General features: G+C 38.6%; 1 protein-coding gene across 3 annotated transcripts in view; it reads left to right on the top strand.

Annotated features, from left to right (window-relative positions):
• AEBP2 (AE binding protein 2) overlaps positions 1-15,247 on the top strand; it is a 48,686-nt gene extending 33,439 nt beyond the window's left edge. Inside the window, exons 5-9 of one of the 3 annotated variants that reach the window (XM_054167759.1) lie at positions 4,080-4,204; positions 8,193-8,260; positions 11,694-11,807; positions 12,075-12,141; positions 13,327-15,247. In XM_054167759.1, coding sequence (XP_054023734.1) covers positions 4,080-4,204; positions 8,193-8,260; positions 11,694-11,807; positions 12,075-12,129 — 362 coding nt within the window. In that variant the 3' untranslated portion in view covers positions 12,130-12,141; positions 13,327-15,247. The remainder of the gene's footprint in view (positions 1-4,079; positions 4,205-8,192; positions 8,261-11,693; positions 11,808-12,074; positions 12,142-13,326) is intronic. The other 2 variants (XM_054167760.1, XM_054167761.1) reach the window with 2 other exon arrangements.
• Positions 15,248-15,473: the final 226 nt, after the last annotated feature.

Genomic DNA, 15,473 nt, shown 5'->3' with positions numbered 1-15,473 from the left:
TCACTTTCAGAGATTCCTGAGTTGCATCTTCATTTCTTCGTCCGTATGAATTTTGTTAGGTGGCTGATTTAATGCATCTTAATTCAATTTTTCCCCTCAGCATATGCAGAAGTACTTTTTCTGGTTGGCATTTTGTTAGTAATTGATTAACATTATTGACCTAGAAGTTCAGAAGCTTCATAGTTAAAACTTCAAATGATCTGCTCTGATGTTTTAGTCGTGGTGATTTACTGCATAATTATTGAATGAATCTATGGCAAAGAAATGTAAGCAATATAAGTTATGGAAATGCTAAAGATCAGACTGTAGTACTTGATTGGTCCTACTGTCTTGATCAAGTGTGACACAGGAGGGAAAATGACAGTTGCCTGAGCAATTTATCTTCTTACCTCTTGAGAAAATGCAGTGCTGGCTGCTGAGTTATGGCTTAAGGCAAAAATCATCTCTAACTGAATTGGGAACTGACTTCTGTTACGTATTTCTCCAGGGGTTTTGTGACCCAGAAATGTATCCAAAGTTGATGGCATTTTCTGAAAATGCTAAATATTGGTAGCTTTTCTTTAAAACTTTATGTGGCTTATTATTGATTAGGTGGACTCAACAAAGGGCTGATACAACTTTGCTTGTCTGTCTATTAACTTAGTTTTACCTTTAATTAAAGAATAGAGTGTGTGTGTGCAAGGTTGTCTTCACAATAAAAATAGGGGACAGCAAGGACCCTTAGCTAAGAAGGCAAAGTAACAAAATAACAGCATTTTCAATATATAAAGCTGAGAACACAGATGTATATTTAGATTTTTAAGTGTCCAAAAGGAGTGTTGATGGAACACATGGACCAGGGTCTCTGCAAGTTGGGTCAGAAGAAGTTACAATAACTGGGTGTAAAACAAGATACTATTTGGTAGTGTGAAATCTTCCTCATTGTTTGATTAGGCCCTGGCTTTTTTTGCAGGGTGTGGCTTTCTCGGTATTTGTTGGCAACTGATTGCTAATTTGTGCTGCTATTGGAGATTCCTCATGTCTGAATTCTTAGTTTAAATACAGCAAATCAACAGATTTGGTTTCTCTGTTTATATCTGAAGGTTAACAGCCTTCTGAGAGACATTTATGCATAAATAAAAAGAAAACTGTACTGTGGCTTTGTATTTGTCAAGGACGTGATCCTTTAAGCTGTAAGAAGAATTCTTACTGTTACTTGACTTGTAGAATTTTTTGTGCATTTCATAACACCTTGCCATTTTTTTTCACTGTTCTACCTTTTTTAATTCCTATCCATAAATGCTATGTTGCTCTTTTAAGTTTGGTACTTAGTACTTTTATGATGAAAGCACATTTTACTATAGACATCTTTATAGCTGATTACATTAGTGGTGTTATAGAGGCTCTGATTTGCTATATACATCTTGGTGAAACCCAGTCACAGGACAAGGGGCAATGGGTGGAAGTTGAGGTGTAGGAAGTTCCATGGAAACATGAGGAAGAATTTTTTTCACTGTGAGGGTGACAGAACAACGGAACAGGCTGTCCAGTGTGTTGTGGATTCTCCCTCTCTGGAGATAGTCAAGACCTGCTGTGATGAAGAGGTTATTAATTTATAAAGAGGAAATAGGAATTATATACATATTAATATTAATTATTAAAATTATCAATAACTGCTTAATCACTATTTTGTATACAGATTCTAGTTCATGATTGTGAATATACATCCCATAAGTGGTGTAGTATTTACAATTTGGACCCAATTAGAGTATTTACAGAATTCTATTAATGGAACAAAGGGTGCAATGCCACCACTTGTCCACCAGGCGGCGACTCGACAGAATGCTGGCAGCTGCTTAACTATATACAGAGAAAGTATTACAATGTGTCAGAGGCTTGGGCTGGAAATGTTATGCTGGGAGATACCATACTTGGAGAGCAATTTTGAGTGAATAGATTTACTATACCTAGAATATACAGCATTAACAGTCAATAAGCAATAAATAAACCTATTCATATACCTTGGACAGATCATGGCCTGCCCTCTGCACCTGTTGAATGTTATCCAGTGGTGAAGCCTGGAAAAACTTCCAGTATGAAACCAAAAATGTGGGGTTGTCTTTTCCTTTCCACCCCCTTTCCTTCCTCCCTTGTATTTATTTATAAAATATTTACATTCTTGCATCACTGACCACCTGCAGCATGAGCTGCAACTTGCAGCAAGAAAACATTGTATTGAGATGATTGCCTAATTGGCAATATCCAGCTGAGATAGAATAAGGCCAAGACATAAAGTACAGATGAATGCTTGACAACAATTACTCCCAGGAGCACAGCAAATACTAGCTTTAAGTGGAGTTTGGAGGTTTTGAAATAATGGATAGATAATCTTGGTGAAAAGGAATCTAGAAGTTGTTTTAAATGAAGACCACAGAATTTCAAATGCCAGGATGATATGTAGCTGATGATCTAATACCAACTCTTCATTTCAGTGTGTTGTGTTGAGAATTACTGCTCTCACGGCTTAGAAAACCTGAATGCTTTTTTTTTATACCTTATTTGCTCATGTAATTTTACTACTGGACTATATGAAATGCTTTAAATGGGTGTATTATTTCTAACAGTGTACATTTATGTGCCTAGTAGCAGTTATTTTTCGGTTGGTGTTTTTGGTGTAGCATTGATAGACCTTCTTTATGCTCCAAATGACAATTAAATCATGTTTTTATTATTCAAGAAATGCTTAACTATGAAAGTGCTTTTCTAAAAGGAAAAGTGCTTTATTAGTGCCTGCTGGCTTTAGATAGCTTTTAGGATATCAAATGGATGTTAATTGCATTTTACTTGTGATAAATTGAAGTGTGTGGTGCAGTTTAGTGCTTCTTGGCTAGAAAATAATCTGTTTACTAATAATCAAAGAACTTGTACATAGAAAGAAACCCGTCTAGCATTGTGGAGTTTCTCCAGCATTATTACTCCTTGGAGATAAAAAAATTTAATGGGGAACTAATGTTTTCAGTGTGGTCACAATAATTATTTCTTAATCTTTAGCTTTGTGTTCCATTGCAGCACCAAGCCATTTGTTTTTCTCAGTGCTGTTGTTGATCTCTTTGCAGCATCTCAGTATCCAGTGCAGTGATTATATATTAGATCAGAGCAGGTTGTTTTTAATAAACTTAAGTAATAAGGTGTATGTATAATTCTAGTTTTAAGATGTTTGTTCTATGCACTGTCATGTTCTGAAGTACTTCAATGCTCCTTTTTTTAAAGCCACAGCAGTAACGTTGGAACTTTTGACTATGCTGCAGGGTGACTTGGCCAGTAGGTTCCTATAAACACCATAATTGAGCTGGACTGGTTTTGCATTCAATTAGAACTACATTTATTAATGAGATCTGGGTTTAATGGGATTTTTTTTAAAGAGATTAATGCTGTGGCTGTTCCCAGGGGTACTTAGCAAAATTAACAAATTCTTAATTTTGAAGGTTAAGAAAGAATGGAATTCACTTGAAAGTTAAAACTGAGCAAGTGTAATTCAGTTTGTGAAAATAGCTGTTTCATCTACAAGGAGTATGTTTTGATTTAAACAAATTGTGGCCCTCTTGGCACATCTTGCAAATATCTAAACCTCTTGCTTACAAATATCTAAAGGCTGAGTGTCAGGAGGGTGGGGGCCAGTCTCTTTTCAGTGGTGTCCAGTGATAGAACAATGGGCACAAGCTGGGACACGGGAAGTTTGACCTAATCCGAAGGAAAACCTTTTTACATTGAGAGTGTCACAGCACTGGATCAGGCTGCCCAGAGAGACTGTGGAGCCTCCTCTGGAGCCTTCAAAAACCCACCTAGACACATTCCTGTGCAACCTGAGACATGGGAACCTGCTTTAGTAGGCAACTTGGACTAGATAGGTTCCCAGAGGTTTCTTTCAACCCCTACCACTCTTTCTCTCCAATTAATGTTTACTATGCTTTGATAAAGTAGTCCTGCTGTCATAATGATAAATGGTTCACTAATGGAACTTCAGACTTACATGTGTTTGAATCCTTTCAATGTATTGAACACTAATGATCTCTCTTCCTCCTTTTTTCCTTTTTTTCTAGCAAGACCTCATGACTTCTTTGATGCACAAACACTGGATGCTATAAGACATCGAGCCATCTGCTTTAACCTCTCAGCACATATAGAAAGTTTAGGAAAAGGCCACAGTGTTGTATTTCATAGTACTGTAAGTATATAGAGTATGCATTCTCTTTGTGTCTGAAAAATCTAATACTTCAGAATGCTGCATTACAGTGCAGTATTTTACAGGATGGATATCCTAGTGAAAAACTAATTTCAAGAGGGATTAATTTGCAGAGGGACCTCGACTGACTGGACAGATGGGCAGAGTCCAATGGGATGGCATTCAACAAGTCCAAGTGCCGGGTGCTGCACTTTGGCCATGGCAGCCCCATGCAGAGCTACAGGCTGGGGTCAGAGTGGCTGGAGAGCTCTCAGAGAGGGACCTGGGGGTGCTGATTGACAGCCGCCTAAACATGAGCCAGCAGTGTGCCCAGGTGGCCAAGAAGGCCAATGGCATCCTGGCCTGCATTAGGAATAGTGTGGCCAGCAGGAGCAGGGAAGTCATTGTGCCCCTGTACTCTGCATTGGTTAGGCCACATCTTGAGTCCTGCGTCCAGTTCTGTGCCGCTCAGTTTAAGAAGGACATCGAGACACTTGAATGTGTGCAGAGAAGGGCAACAAGGCTGGGGAGAGGCCTTGAGCACAGCCCTGTGAGGAGAGGCTGAGAGAGCTGGGATTGTTTAGCCTGGAGAAGAGGAGGCTCAGGGGTGATCTCATTGCTGTCTACAACTACCTGAAAGGTGGTTGTAGCCAGGTGGGGGTTGGTCTCTTCTCCCAGGCAACCAGCACCAGAACAAGGGGACACAGTCTCAAGCTGTGCCAGGGGAAGGTTAGGCTGGAGGTGAGGAGAAAGTTCTTCACGGAGAGAGTCATTTGTCATTGGAATGTGCTGCCCAGGGAGGTGGTGGAGTCACCATCCCTGGAGGTGTTCAAGAGGGGATTGGATGTGGCACTTGGTGCCATGGTCTAGTTGTGAGGTCTGTGGTGACAGGTTGGACTTGATGATCCTCGAGGTCTCTTCCAGCCTTAGTGATACTGTGATACTGTGAAGAATCTCTAAGCAGTCACTGTAGATACCTTCAATCTCCTATGATAAGGCACTTCTTTTGTGTGCATTTGTGCATGTATATTTTTATATATATATTCTATATAAAACCATGCCATTTATTTTAAACCCCACCAATTTCTTTTTAGATGTAGAAATTTCTAGGATGCAGTCAATAAGACCTTTCTGAAGAAATGTCTTTGCCTTCCAGAATTCATCTTTGAATTTTTATTTTTTCTCTCCTTTTAATTGGAGCCCAATCATTGTGTCAGGTTTTTTGTGTGTGTTTGAATTGTCAGGTGCAAAAGTCAAGCATTTCCATCTAACCCAATCAGCAGATACTGCAATAATTAAAAGTGTATCTTGCAGGTTACTGTGGCCTTTGCCCCTCTCCTCCAGCTTTTTGAAATGACTAGATTTCATTCTCTAAAAAAATCTGAATTATCACAGTATCACCAAGGTTGGAAGAGAACTCAAAGATCATTGAGTCCAACCTGTCACCACAGACCTCATGACTAGACCATGGCACCAAGTGCCATGTCCAATCTCATCTTGAACACCTCCAGGGATGGTGACTCCGCCACCTCCCTGGGCAGCCCATTCCAATGACGAACGACTCGCTCAGTGAAGAACTTGCTCCTCACCTCGAGCCTAACCTTCCCCTGGCACAGCTTGAGACTGTGTCCCCTTGTTCTGGTGCTGGTTGCCTGGGAGAAGAGACCAACCCCTTCCTGGCTACAACCACCTTTCAGGTAGTTGTAGACAGCAATGAGGTCACCCTTGAACCTCCTCTTCTGCAGGCTAAATAATCCCAGCTCCCTCAGCCTCTTCTCACAGGGCTGTGCTCAAGGCCTCTCCCCAGCCTTGTTGCCCTTCTCTGGACACGTTCAAGTGTCTCAATGTCCTTACACCGAGTGGTGCAGAACTGGACACAGTACTCAAGGTGTGGCCTAACCAATGCAGAGTACAGGGGCACAATGACTTCCCTGCTCCTGCTGGCCACACTTCCTAATGCAGGCCAGGATGCCATTGGCCTTCATGGCCACCTGGGCACACTGCTGGCTCATGTTTAGGCGGCTGTCAATCAGCACCCCCAGGTTCCTCTCTGAGAGCTCTCCAGCCACTCTGACCCCAGCCTGTAGCTCTGCATGGGGCTGCCGTGGCCAAAGTGCAGCACCCGGCACTTGGACTTGTTGAATGCCATCCCATTGGACTCTGCCCATCTGTCCAGTCGGTCAGATAGTCGGTTATAAACTGTTCTTCACTGGCTTTAGCTTTTTTAGTTACTTCAGCTCGGCAGGCACATGTTACCTATGTTCTGGAATCTTAAAACTGTGAAACACAGTAAATTAGTAAGGATGCATACCAGTTTGTAAGGTGACGTTTTCTGGTTTTCCAGAAGAGGTCAGCAGAACTTCATTTCTGATTTGAAACAACTTCTGATGCACGTTTCCTTCAGAAGAAAACAAATCAAATTAAATTCCCCTTTTGTTTCTGGGACAGTGCATGAAATTTAGAGAATATAGGAAGAGGGTTTGGTTTATTTTGTTTTTCCAATCAAAACCATATAAAGCATACATCTGGCTGAATTAACTTTTTAAATGAAAAACGTGAATGGACTCACGCTCTTTACAAAGCATCATTGTTGCAGAGGTGCTAGATTTCTTCCATTTCAGTTGTAACTTCTGCAAACCTGACCATAAAGCTGTTGCCAGTTATCAGATGTGGTCTCTGCTGCTCCTTCCTCTTCACAATTGCCCTGCTCCAGTGTAGAGTCCTTGAGTGTCTCCAGTGTCAGCCCTTCTCACAGATTGCAGTTCTTCGCAAACCACTCCAACATAGGTCCTTTCCACAGGGTATAGTCCCCTGAGGAACACACTGGTCTAGCCTCGTGGGGGTACCAAGTCCTGCCAGCAAGCCTTCTCTAGTGTGGTCTTCTTCCTCCATGAGTCCACAGGTTCTGCCAGGAACCTGCTTCAATGCAGACTCTCCATGTGGTCGCAGCCTCCTTTGGGCACATCCACCTGCTCCAGCGTGGGGTCCTCCAGAGGCTGCTGATGGATGTCTACTCCACCATTATGCATATGATGTAGTTTATATGTACAAGCATTTGAGGCAGAAGATTTTGTTCTTATGCCATGCTACAATTAAGCCATCAATTTCTTGCAACTTCCATAAACATCCTGTGGAAGAACAAGAACATTTTTGTGGAGGAATGTACATTCCAAGCTTTTAGAGTAGATGCTTAAAAATTGGAAGTGTTTTAAAAGAGAGGAAGACTATTTATAGGCTGCTACCTTTTTTGTTGTTGTTGTTATTTTCAGGGACTGCTCAGTAGACAAAGATTTAATGGAAAATATTGTACCTTACCAAGAATGGTTTTAGTAGTGATATAGAATAGAATAAACTGGGTTGGAAGAGACCTTCAAGATCATCACGTCCAACCCATCAACCAATCCAACCCACCTAAACAACTAACCCATGGCACCAAGCACCCCATCAAGTCTCCTCCTGAAAACCACCAATGATGGCGACTCCACCACCTCCCTAGGCAGCTCATTCCAATGGGCAATCACTCTCTCAGTATAGAACTTCCTCCTCACAGCCAACCTAAACCTCCCCTGGTGCAGCCTGAGACTGTGTCCTCTTGTTCTGGTACTGGCTGCCTGGGAGAAGAGACCATCATGCGTCTGTCTACAACCTCCCTTCAGGTAGTTGTAGAGAGTGATAAGGTCACCCCTGAGTCTCCTTCTCTCCCTCCAGGCTAAGCAACCCCAGCTCCCTCAGTCTTTCTTTCCTCATAGGGCTTGTGTTCCAAACCCCTCACCAACTTTGTTGCACTTCTCTGGACTCATTCCAGCAAGTCAACATCCTTCCTAAACTGAGGGGCCCAGAACTACTTGTCTATGGAATTAATACAACTTCCACAGAGTAAAACAGTGTGCTGCTTATGAATTTCCAGTGGAACATGAATGTTTTTGAGCAAAAAAAAAATAATGAAAAAACACCTTCAGAATGAGTTTTAATTATGGTTTATTATTGTCAGGTAATAGCTAAAAGAAAAGAAGATTCTGGAAAAATAAAACTCCTGCTCCATTGGACACCAGAGGACATGTGAGTATATTGGTAGTCATATCTAGCATTTAAATGGGGAAGAAATTACAGTGGGGTTCCTAAAGTAAATGATGTTGTACTTTTGAACATTAAAAGTTCATGCTTTGAAAAATACTTCTTAAAAAAGAATTTTGAAGTTAAACAAAAACCCCAATATTTTAGTTGATTTTCACTTTGGCTCTGAAGTCTCTAGACTCTGATGCAAGTTCAGGTAAACTTGAAGCTGTGTTTTTGATACATTTTGTCATTATAGGCGTTGATAACCAGGTTCTCTATTGAATGGGAAGTTCAGATCGGTTTTGCCAGCCATATGCATAAGGAAACCCATCACTGAGACAACTTTGAGTTACCCACTGATGCATTGTGATCCTGAAATACTTCTAAGTACTGAAAAATGAACAATCATTAGCATAACAGCAGAACCACAAGAATCTTTGCCTAGGTGCCACAATTTAACAGTGTAATAACCACATTTGGCCCTTTAAGCTAGCCATCTCATATTGTTGCTTCTTTGGGTTCTCTCATTGGAGCTTGGAATACTCTTCCAGCCTGCTTGGCTGCTTGTTTTCTATTGGTTCTTCAAAGTCCTGCCTTGTTCCAAACAATTAGCTGTGTATAATGCAGGATGAAGGTACTGCCCCTGGGTAGGCTTGTAGTAAGTGTACTTTAGAAAGAATTTATCTACTTTGAAACAGCTGAAATCTCATCTCTGTTCTGATACAGAATAGAATTTTTATAAATATATTTTTTTTAATTACAGGGAGAAATGTTTTCCACTGTACTGTAGCAGAGGCAGTAGGCAGAGTAGTTTTAGGAGGCAGTAGCTGTATGCTCCATGTTCTTCACCAGTTTTAAGGCAATTAACTACTTTTAAAGATAATTAGAATAAAATAAATCTCTTGGATCCATTCTCCTTGCATAAAAATGAAAGTAATTGAGACATTTATTTCACACTAAGGTGGATAGCTGCATAAGTAGATAAGACATGCAGGTTTATAGGCTCTTTCTTAAAAAGAGGAAAATAGCTTTAAATTGGTGGAATTCATTAAGTAAGGATATCTGAGTTTCAGATGAAATAATCATAATTTGTGCAATTAACTTTCAGAATAATGGGATCTTTTAGATTCAGTGCTGCTGCTTTTAAGTGATTGAGTGGGATGGTGAGTCAAAGGCTTGGCATAACAGAAATTTATCTTTGCTTTGGTGGTTTAAATTACTCAGTTTTTAGTGTCCCAGATTAGTCATGTGCAGTAGTGTGAACTTGGCAGCATGAATCTGTCATAACTTTTATTTGCAGGGGAGTTATCTAGAGCAATGTTTGGTGTTTCAGGGCAATGTTAAAGGGTCTGTAGCTTTTGCTCATTGCAGCACTTGTAGCCTGCAAGGTTCTATTTGACCTGGGAGATGAAAACATTCTTGTGAAGAATGCAGGTTTTCTTCCTTCCCTTTAAAACAGCTGATAATGCTGTATGTGGCATCATGCTGAAATCATTAAACTATTTCAGAGATAAAGACAGTTAGTTGCATTTTAAGATACAAGGAATTAAAAAGAAACATACAATACTCTGGATGCATGAAAAGGAAATGGGAAAACACAACAGCAAAGTGCTTTTCATTCCAAGAGAGAGTCAAATGAGACTTTTGCTCATGCAGATGAATACAGTATTAGAAACTGCATTGGAGAAGACAAGTTATTCAGTGCTGTTAAGCTATCCCCAGGTGGATGGAGGTTTGGTTGGTGAGGTAGAAGGACAAGCTGGTTTATACTGACGTTTCTTGCATCTCAGCTGGGTTAGCTAGATGGTATATTTTCTGCACTGAATGATGTAATTTTGGATTATTCAGTAGATTCAATTCCATTTGATTACTACAGTTAACAAATAATGCAAAGTACCATGGCTAATGTCCCCCAACTTTTCTTAAACAGTAAATCTACTCACACTTAGAAACATTTTCTACTCTGAGTCTTGTTGAGAAACCGTTACACTGCTCCAACTTTTTTCAGCAACAGTTAATACTTGTCTTATGATATCTTCCACCTTTCATCTTCCATATTAAACCTCAATAGATAGATGCATTGTCTCCTGAGTGTGAGCTTCCCCACACCCTTCTTTTTTTCTTTTACCTTTGTCTTAGGAGGGAAAAATATAACTGGGGAAACTCCTTTTCCTGCTGGAGATGGACATTTTTGGCTTCATTTAAGTTTTCTGGATCAAAACATCAAATTTGAGTAGCAGCTAACTTCCATTGCTGAAAAATTAGTTCAGTTTAATAATTTGTGAAAGTCTGTTAAATTGCTTATGGATTTGGTGGGAGGAAGAGCTGCTTTATCTAGATTGTCTTAAATGTTGAGTTTCTCAATGTGAAACTTGTTTCAAAATGTTAGAATTCTAAATTGCAAACTTTAACTTTTTCCCCATCCTGAAATTAATTTTTGACTCATACATCTTGTAACAAAGGGAAAAACCCAAACCAAACAACATAAAAAAAAAATAAACCCCCCAAATGACTGAAAATATTCTCAGGGAGTTGTTGGCTTTGGAGGGTTCTTTCCTTTCTTGAGAACTTTTTTTTTCCCACCAGTAGTGGAGGCAGAATGGATCCCCTGTTCCTTCTGCACAGCTGCTGTCAATGCTAATTTTTGGGAGGAGGCAAGAAAGCAGGTTTTCAGTAAGATGCTGATGACCTCATCAAGCCCAGTGCCTCTTTTATCAGTCTGTTTCCTGATAACCTCCGCAAGGCCTTAAAAGCCCAGTATGCTTTCAGTAAAAGAAGCAATAATAAAATCAGGCACTCTCAAGGTGGCATGTTGAAAAGAGTTAAAGTGCAAAACGTCTCTGGCCCTCTTCCCCAGGCTTTTGCCACAAGCAGCTCTGAAGTTCCTTTCAATGTGTAAAGACTTAACTATTCCCTCTCACAATGAGACCTGTTAGATAGCCAGAATTTGTTGTGATGATTGCCTGGATTTCCTGAGAAGATAATGAAACAGTTTGCAAAACTGAAGCATTTTAACACTGAAAACTTGTAACTGGGAGCAAGAAAATTAGTGCAACTTGAATCTCGGTGCCTGTAGTATATTTTATGCCCAGTAAAATAAAGTATTTTCAGGGATTCACTTTTTTTCCCCCTGCTATCCATTTTCACATTAAACTGTTAAAATGGAGAATATGCTGCCATTGTCACTGTATGTCTGGTTTGGTATTCCTCTGGAATCCTCTGTTTAGCATCTCTTTCACGCTGAGCAATTGAAAAGTATGGTATGTAAAGATAGGCTGTCTTTTCCTCAGTTCAGTGAAGGTGCTTTTCTAACCAGTGAATTGTGAGGATTGCTTTAAGAAAACCCTTCATGTGTACTAGTTTACCACATTAATTTTATGGTAAGAAAAACAGTTGATCTTTTTTGAATATTTTTATTTTATTTATTTATTCATAGTCTGCCTGATGTGTGGGTAAATGAAAGTGAGCGACATCAGTTAAAAACTAAAGTAGTTCATTTATCAAAGCTACCAAAAGATACTGCCTTGCTTCTGGACCCAAACATATACAGGTAATGTCCTCATTTTGAAACTTCCTTTACTTAAATACAGTCTTAAGCCTCACTTAACTTTTTGACGTTGGTAACCTGAGCTTGATAACACGTTTTACACCAGACCAGGGAGCCTCCGTCCTGTCAGCGTCCAGGAGTTAAGTTCTGAGGTCTTAAGTTGTTTCAGAATTACTTAAACTTCTTGAACTGAACTCTAGTACTATACTGAGAAACGGGGAATGTGTGTATTTACCAAGTGTATTTTACTTTTTTGTGCTTGGTGTACAGAAATTCTAGTAAAGGAGGTACATACAGTGGAATCCTGAAAGATCACTTCTGTTAAGATCACATACTGGTTTGTATACCAATTTTTTTAAAGTCCAAATTTATCTTTACATATTTTATATTCAACTGTAATACATGCAAGTATTACCTTGAACCCTGTACTTGGATACAAGTACTGTTATTTTTTAACAAAAGAATCTTTAGATGGGGGACAGAAGGGGACAGTACATGTTGCTTGTCTTTAAGCTGCATTTGCACTTGTGGTTTTAGGGCTTCGGATTGGCTTCTGATCCATCTTGTTCCTAATAATTTCCTAGTTTCCCTCCACCCCCCTCCCCAGTTTCTTAGTGTGCTCACATAATTGTCAGTACCTGCAGTTCTGAGTGTACAGTTTTTAAAGGTAATCTGAAATGCTTAATTCACTCTCAAGGTTTGAACATCCAAAGATAAATATTTAAAGGTTGGGGGGAGAAGTTTTTTCCTGCTGTAACAAAAGTTCCATGTTCCTGTGTTTCTTCCTTAATGTGGAGTGACCTAGTGTCTAAAGGAGTAACAAGAACACTAATCTGAGGTCTTGATATGTGATAAGCCTTTCAGTTCACCTTTAACATTCAGTGTATTTCACTAATCAATGAAAACTTGGTTTACAACATGACAATAAAGCATCACACTGTATCTGCTATCTTAGTAAATATAAGTATGCAAAATACTTAGTGAACTATATGGATTACTGATGTTCACACTAAATGATAAAAAAATGTTGTGAGGAAATTGGATTGTGTGTTTCAAAACTGCTTGACGCTGACTTTATAATCATCTTGATGTTCATGTAAATATGTAATCATCTCTGAGATTAATCTCAGAGATGGTCCTTGGTGAAAAATGAGCTACCCTTTCTACCTCTCCCAAATAAAACTAAGATCTAGATTTTTAGCTGTATAAGACCAGTGTGTGATTAAAAAAAGCTTTGGGACAAACTGTGGGAGATCAAAGAATTAGCGATGAAGACTTTGTGGGGGGCGGGAGGGGGAAAGTGGCAATCTATTAATGTCATGCTAAAACGATGATTCCAATAGGAAGTTTGAAACAATTACCTGAAATGTGTGCTAATGTTGGATAATTTAAAATTACTTTCAGTTTTAATCAAGTGAAGTAAAAGCAGATTTTGTATAGCCATGGTTTGACAGTATGCTCTACCTGACTAACATTTACATGGCAGGGTCTTTATGTAAACCTGTACTATCTTGTTTTACAGAACAATGCCACAGAAGAGGTTGAAGAGGTAAAAACCAAGCAAGTTGGGGACACCTGCAGTCTTAGTCACTGACAATGGATTTAGAAATAAAGTTGCACATTAGTCAAATCCCATCTTTTTTTTTTTCCCCCTTAGATAAATATTTATGCTTAGTGTAAACATTCTGTGAATGAAGTTGATGCTTCTGTGGAATATATTAATATATATATTACTGTATATCCACATTTTCATGGAATGGTACAGTGGGAGACTGAGCAAACACTCTTCTGGCAACTTAGTGGAACAACTAAAAGGCTTTGCATGCTTGCTTCTTTAAGCTGCTTTTTTCTTTAGTGAATACAGTAGTTTATATTTGATGAAAAGAAAAAGTAACCATCACCATTTACTCACAATTCCCAGGAGAACTGTTAACGAGCTATTAGGCTACTCGTGGATGTTAACTAAATAGAACACAGGCCAGACAATAAAACAACTACCAAGGGATTATCCTGTTGCCCTCTGAGTATGGTGGATAGTAATCATTTGTCATTTGTAATCTGTCCTTTTGCAGACCCTAAGATATGTCGGGTGATAATGTTTAAACAAATGTTGATGGAATGCTTGTCTTTTCCAGTCGACCCTGAATACATATAGTACGGTTTCAAGATATTGAGAGTGTTGCAGTATGTCTGACACCCTTTGCAGGAGTAGTGTAGTATGTTGATGAGATCTGCTTTTCTGTGATCTGTATCAATGGATGGTTTTTGAAAAACCTCTACTATAAGCAGTTAGTGTTATGGGTGTTTTACTTTTCCTTTTTTAACCTTTTAGGATCCCCATTCACTGTAAAGTGTTCTTTTATTTTTTCTTTGGCCTAATGTTTTCTAGATGTAAAGAAAATGGTATTTTTAAGAAAAAAAAAAATAATAATCTAGAAGTTCAATCCTTTATGCACCAAAGTTGGCTTTGAAAAGGAAAGTAAAATCATTTTCTTGCTTAATAAGCAAGGAGACATGGATTTTTTTAACTGACAAATAGAGATGTGTCTAACCTGTTAGTCTTTGTATGGAGACAAAAATGTTGCATATAGAGAATAGGACATTGCTTGTAAATATTTCAGCAGATTTGTAATATATTTTTATATTATGAAATGTACTGTAGATGTTTTTCTAGAGGCATGAAAGTTAAAATGTATATATTATGGTAGAAATAATATTGAAGGATATTGTAATTCACTAGTGCTGCCAGAAGAATTGTTTAAAAAAGAGAAAAAAAAAGCACCTTCCTTAACAATAAAAAAAACCCCTTCCTTTTACATACCTAAGGGACTATATACTACTGTTGATATCTGTTGTAAGAACAAAAAACACATTGAACATCCTTCCCAGAAGTCTTTAAGAGGGATGAATAGTACCCATAATTAATTCATGGCGCTCCTTTCTAATAGTGAACGTTACATTAGTTTTTTCCTTGCTCTTGGAAGGAACTAATATGTAAAATTTGTATGGATATATGCAGTCAAACTGCAGAGTTAGTCCTCCTTATTGGGGAGGAGTTTACTACAGTGAAACTAATAACCAGCAGTTTTTACACTAAATTTTTATTACATAGAATAAAACTTAAAAGTAACCCTTCGGTTGCAGAAGTGAGCATATCCTAATGTAATACAAATGCGTTCTGCATTGGTACTGACACGAGAGTCTTGCTTAGCTACAGTGGGTTAAAAATGTTGCTTATGTACACACACACAAAAAGAGAGGGAAATTCTTATCAAACGAAATGAAGTGCAAATGAAAAGCACCACTAATATAAGATGTTCTGGAATGGTTGTTTAATAAGGGTATTATTCATGAAATCTGTAGTGACGTGACTTTATTTTTGGAGGGAAAAAAAAATGCAGTGTTTTTTGTTTGATTTTTTTTTTGTTTGGGTTTTGTTTCTTTTTTTTTGTTTTGGATTTTTTTGCTTGAGCACTTCACCTACTGCTTTGTTTCTGTACCTATAAAGTAATCTGTAATCTTTGTTTCTTTTTTTTTTCCCTTTTTTTTTTTTAATTGGTTATAAAATTGCCAAATAGAAGTGTTTCAGATCTAGTTTGTATTTGTATTTTTTTAATTTTATTGCTTCATGAGTTCCTTGTAAGTCATTTATAATTGACAGATGATTGT

Source organism: Dryobates pubescens, chromosome 15, assembly GCF_014839835.1.
Source record: "Dryobates pubescens isolate bDryPub1 chromosome 15, bDryPub1.pri, whole genome shotgun sequence".
NCBI lineage: Eukaryota > Metazoa > Chordata > Aves > Piciformes > Picidae > Dryobates > Dryobates pubescens.
The sequence above is the reverse complement of the archived record's forward strand: the minus strand, read 5'-3'. Positions and strand labels throughout refer to the sequence as shown.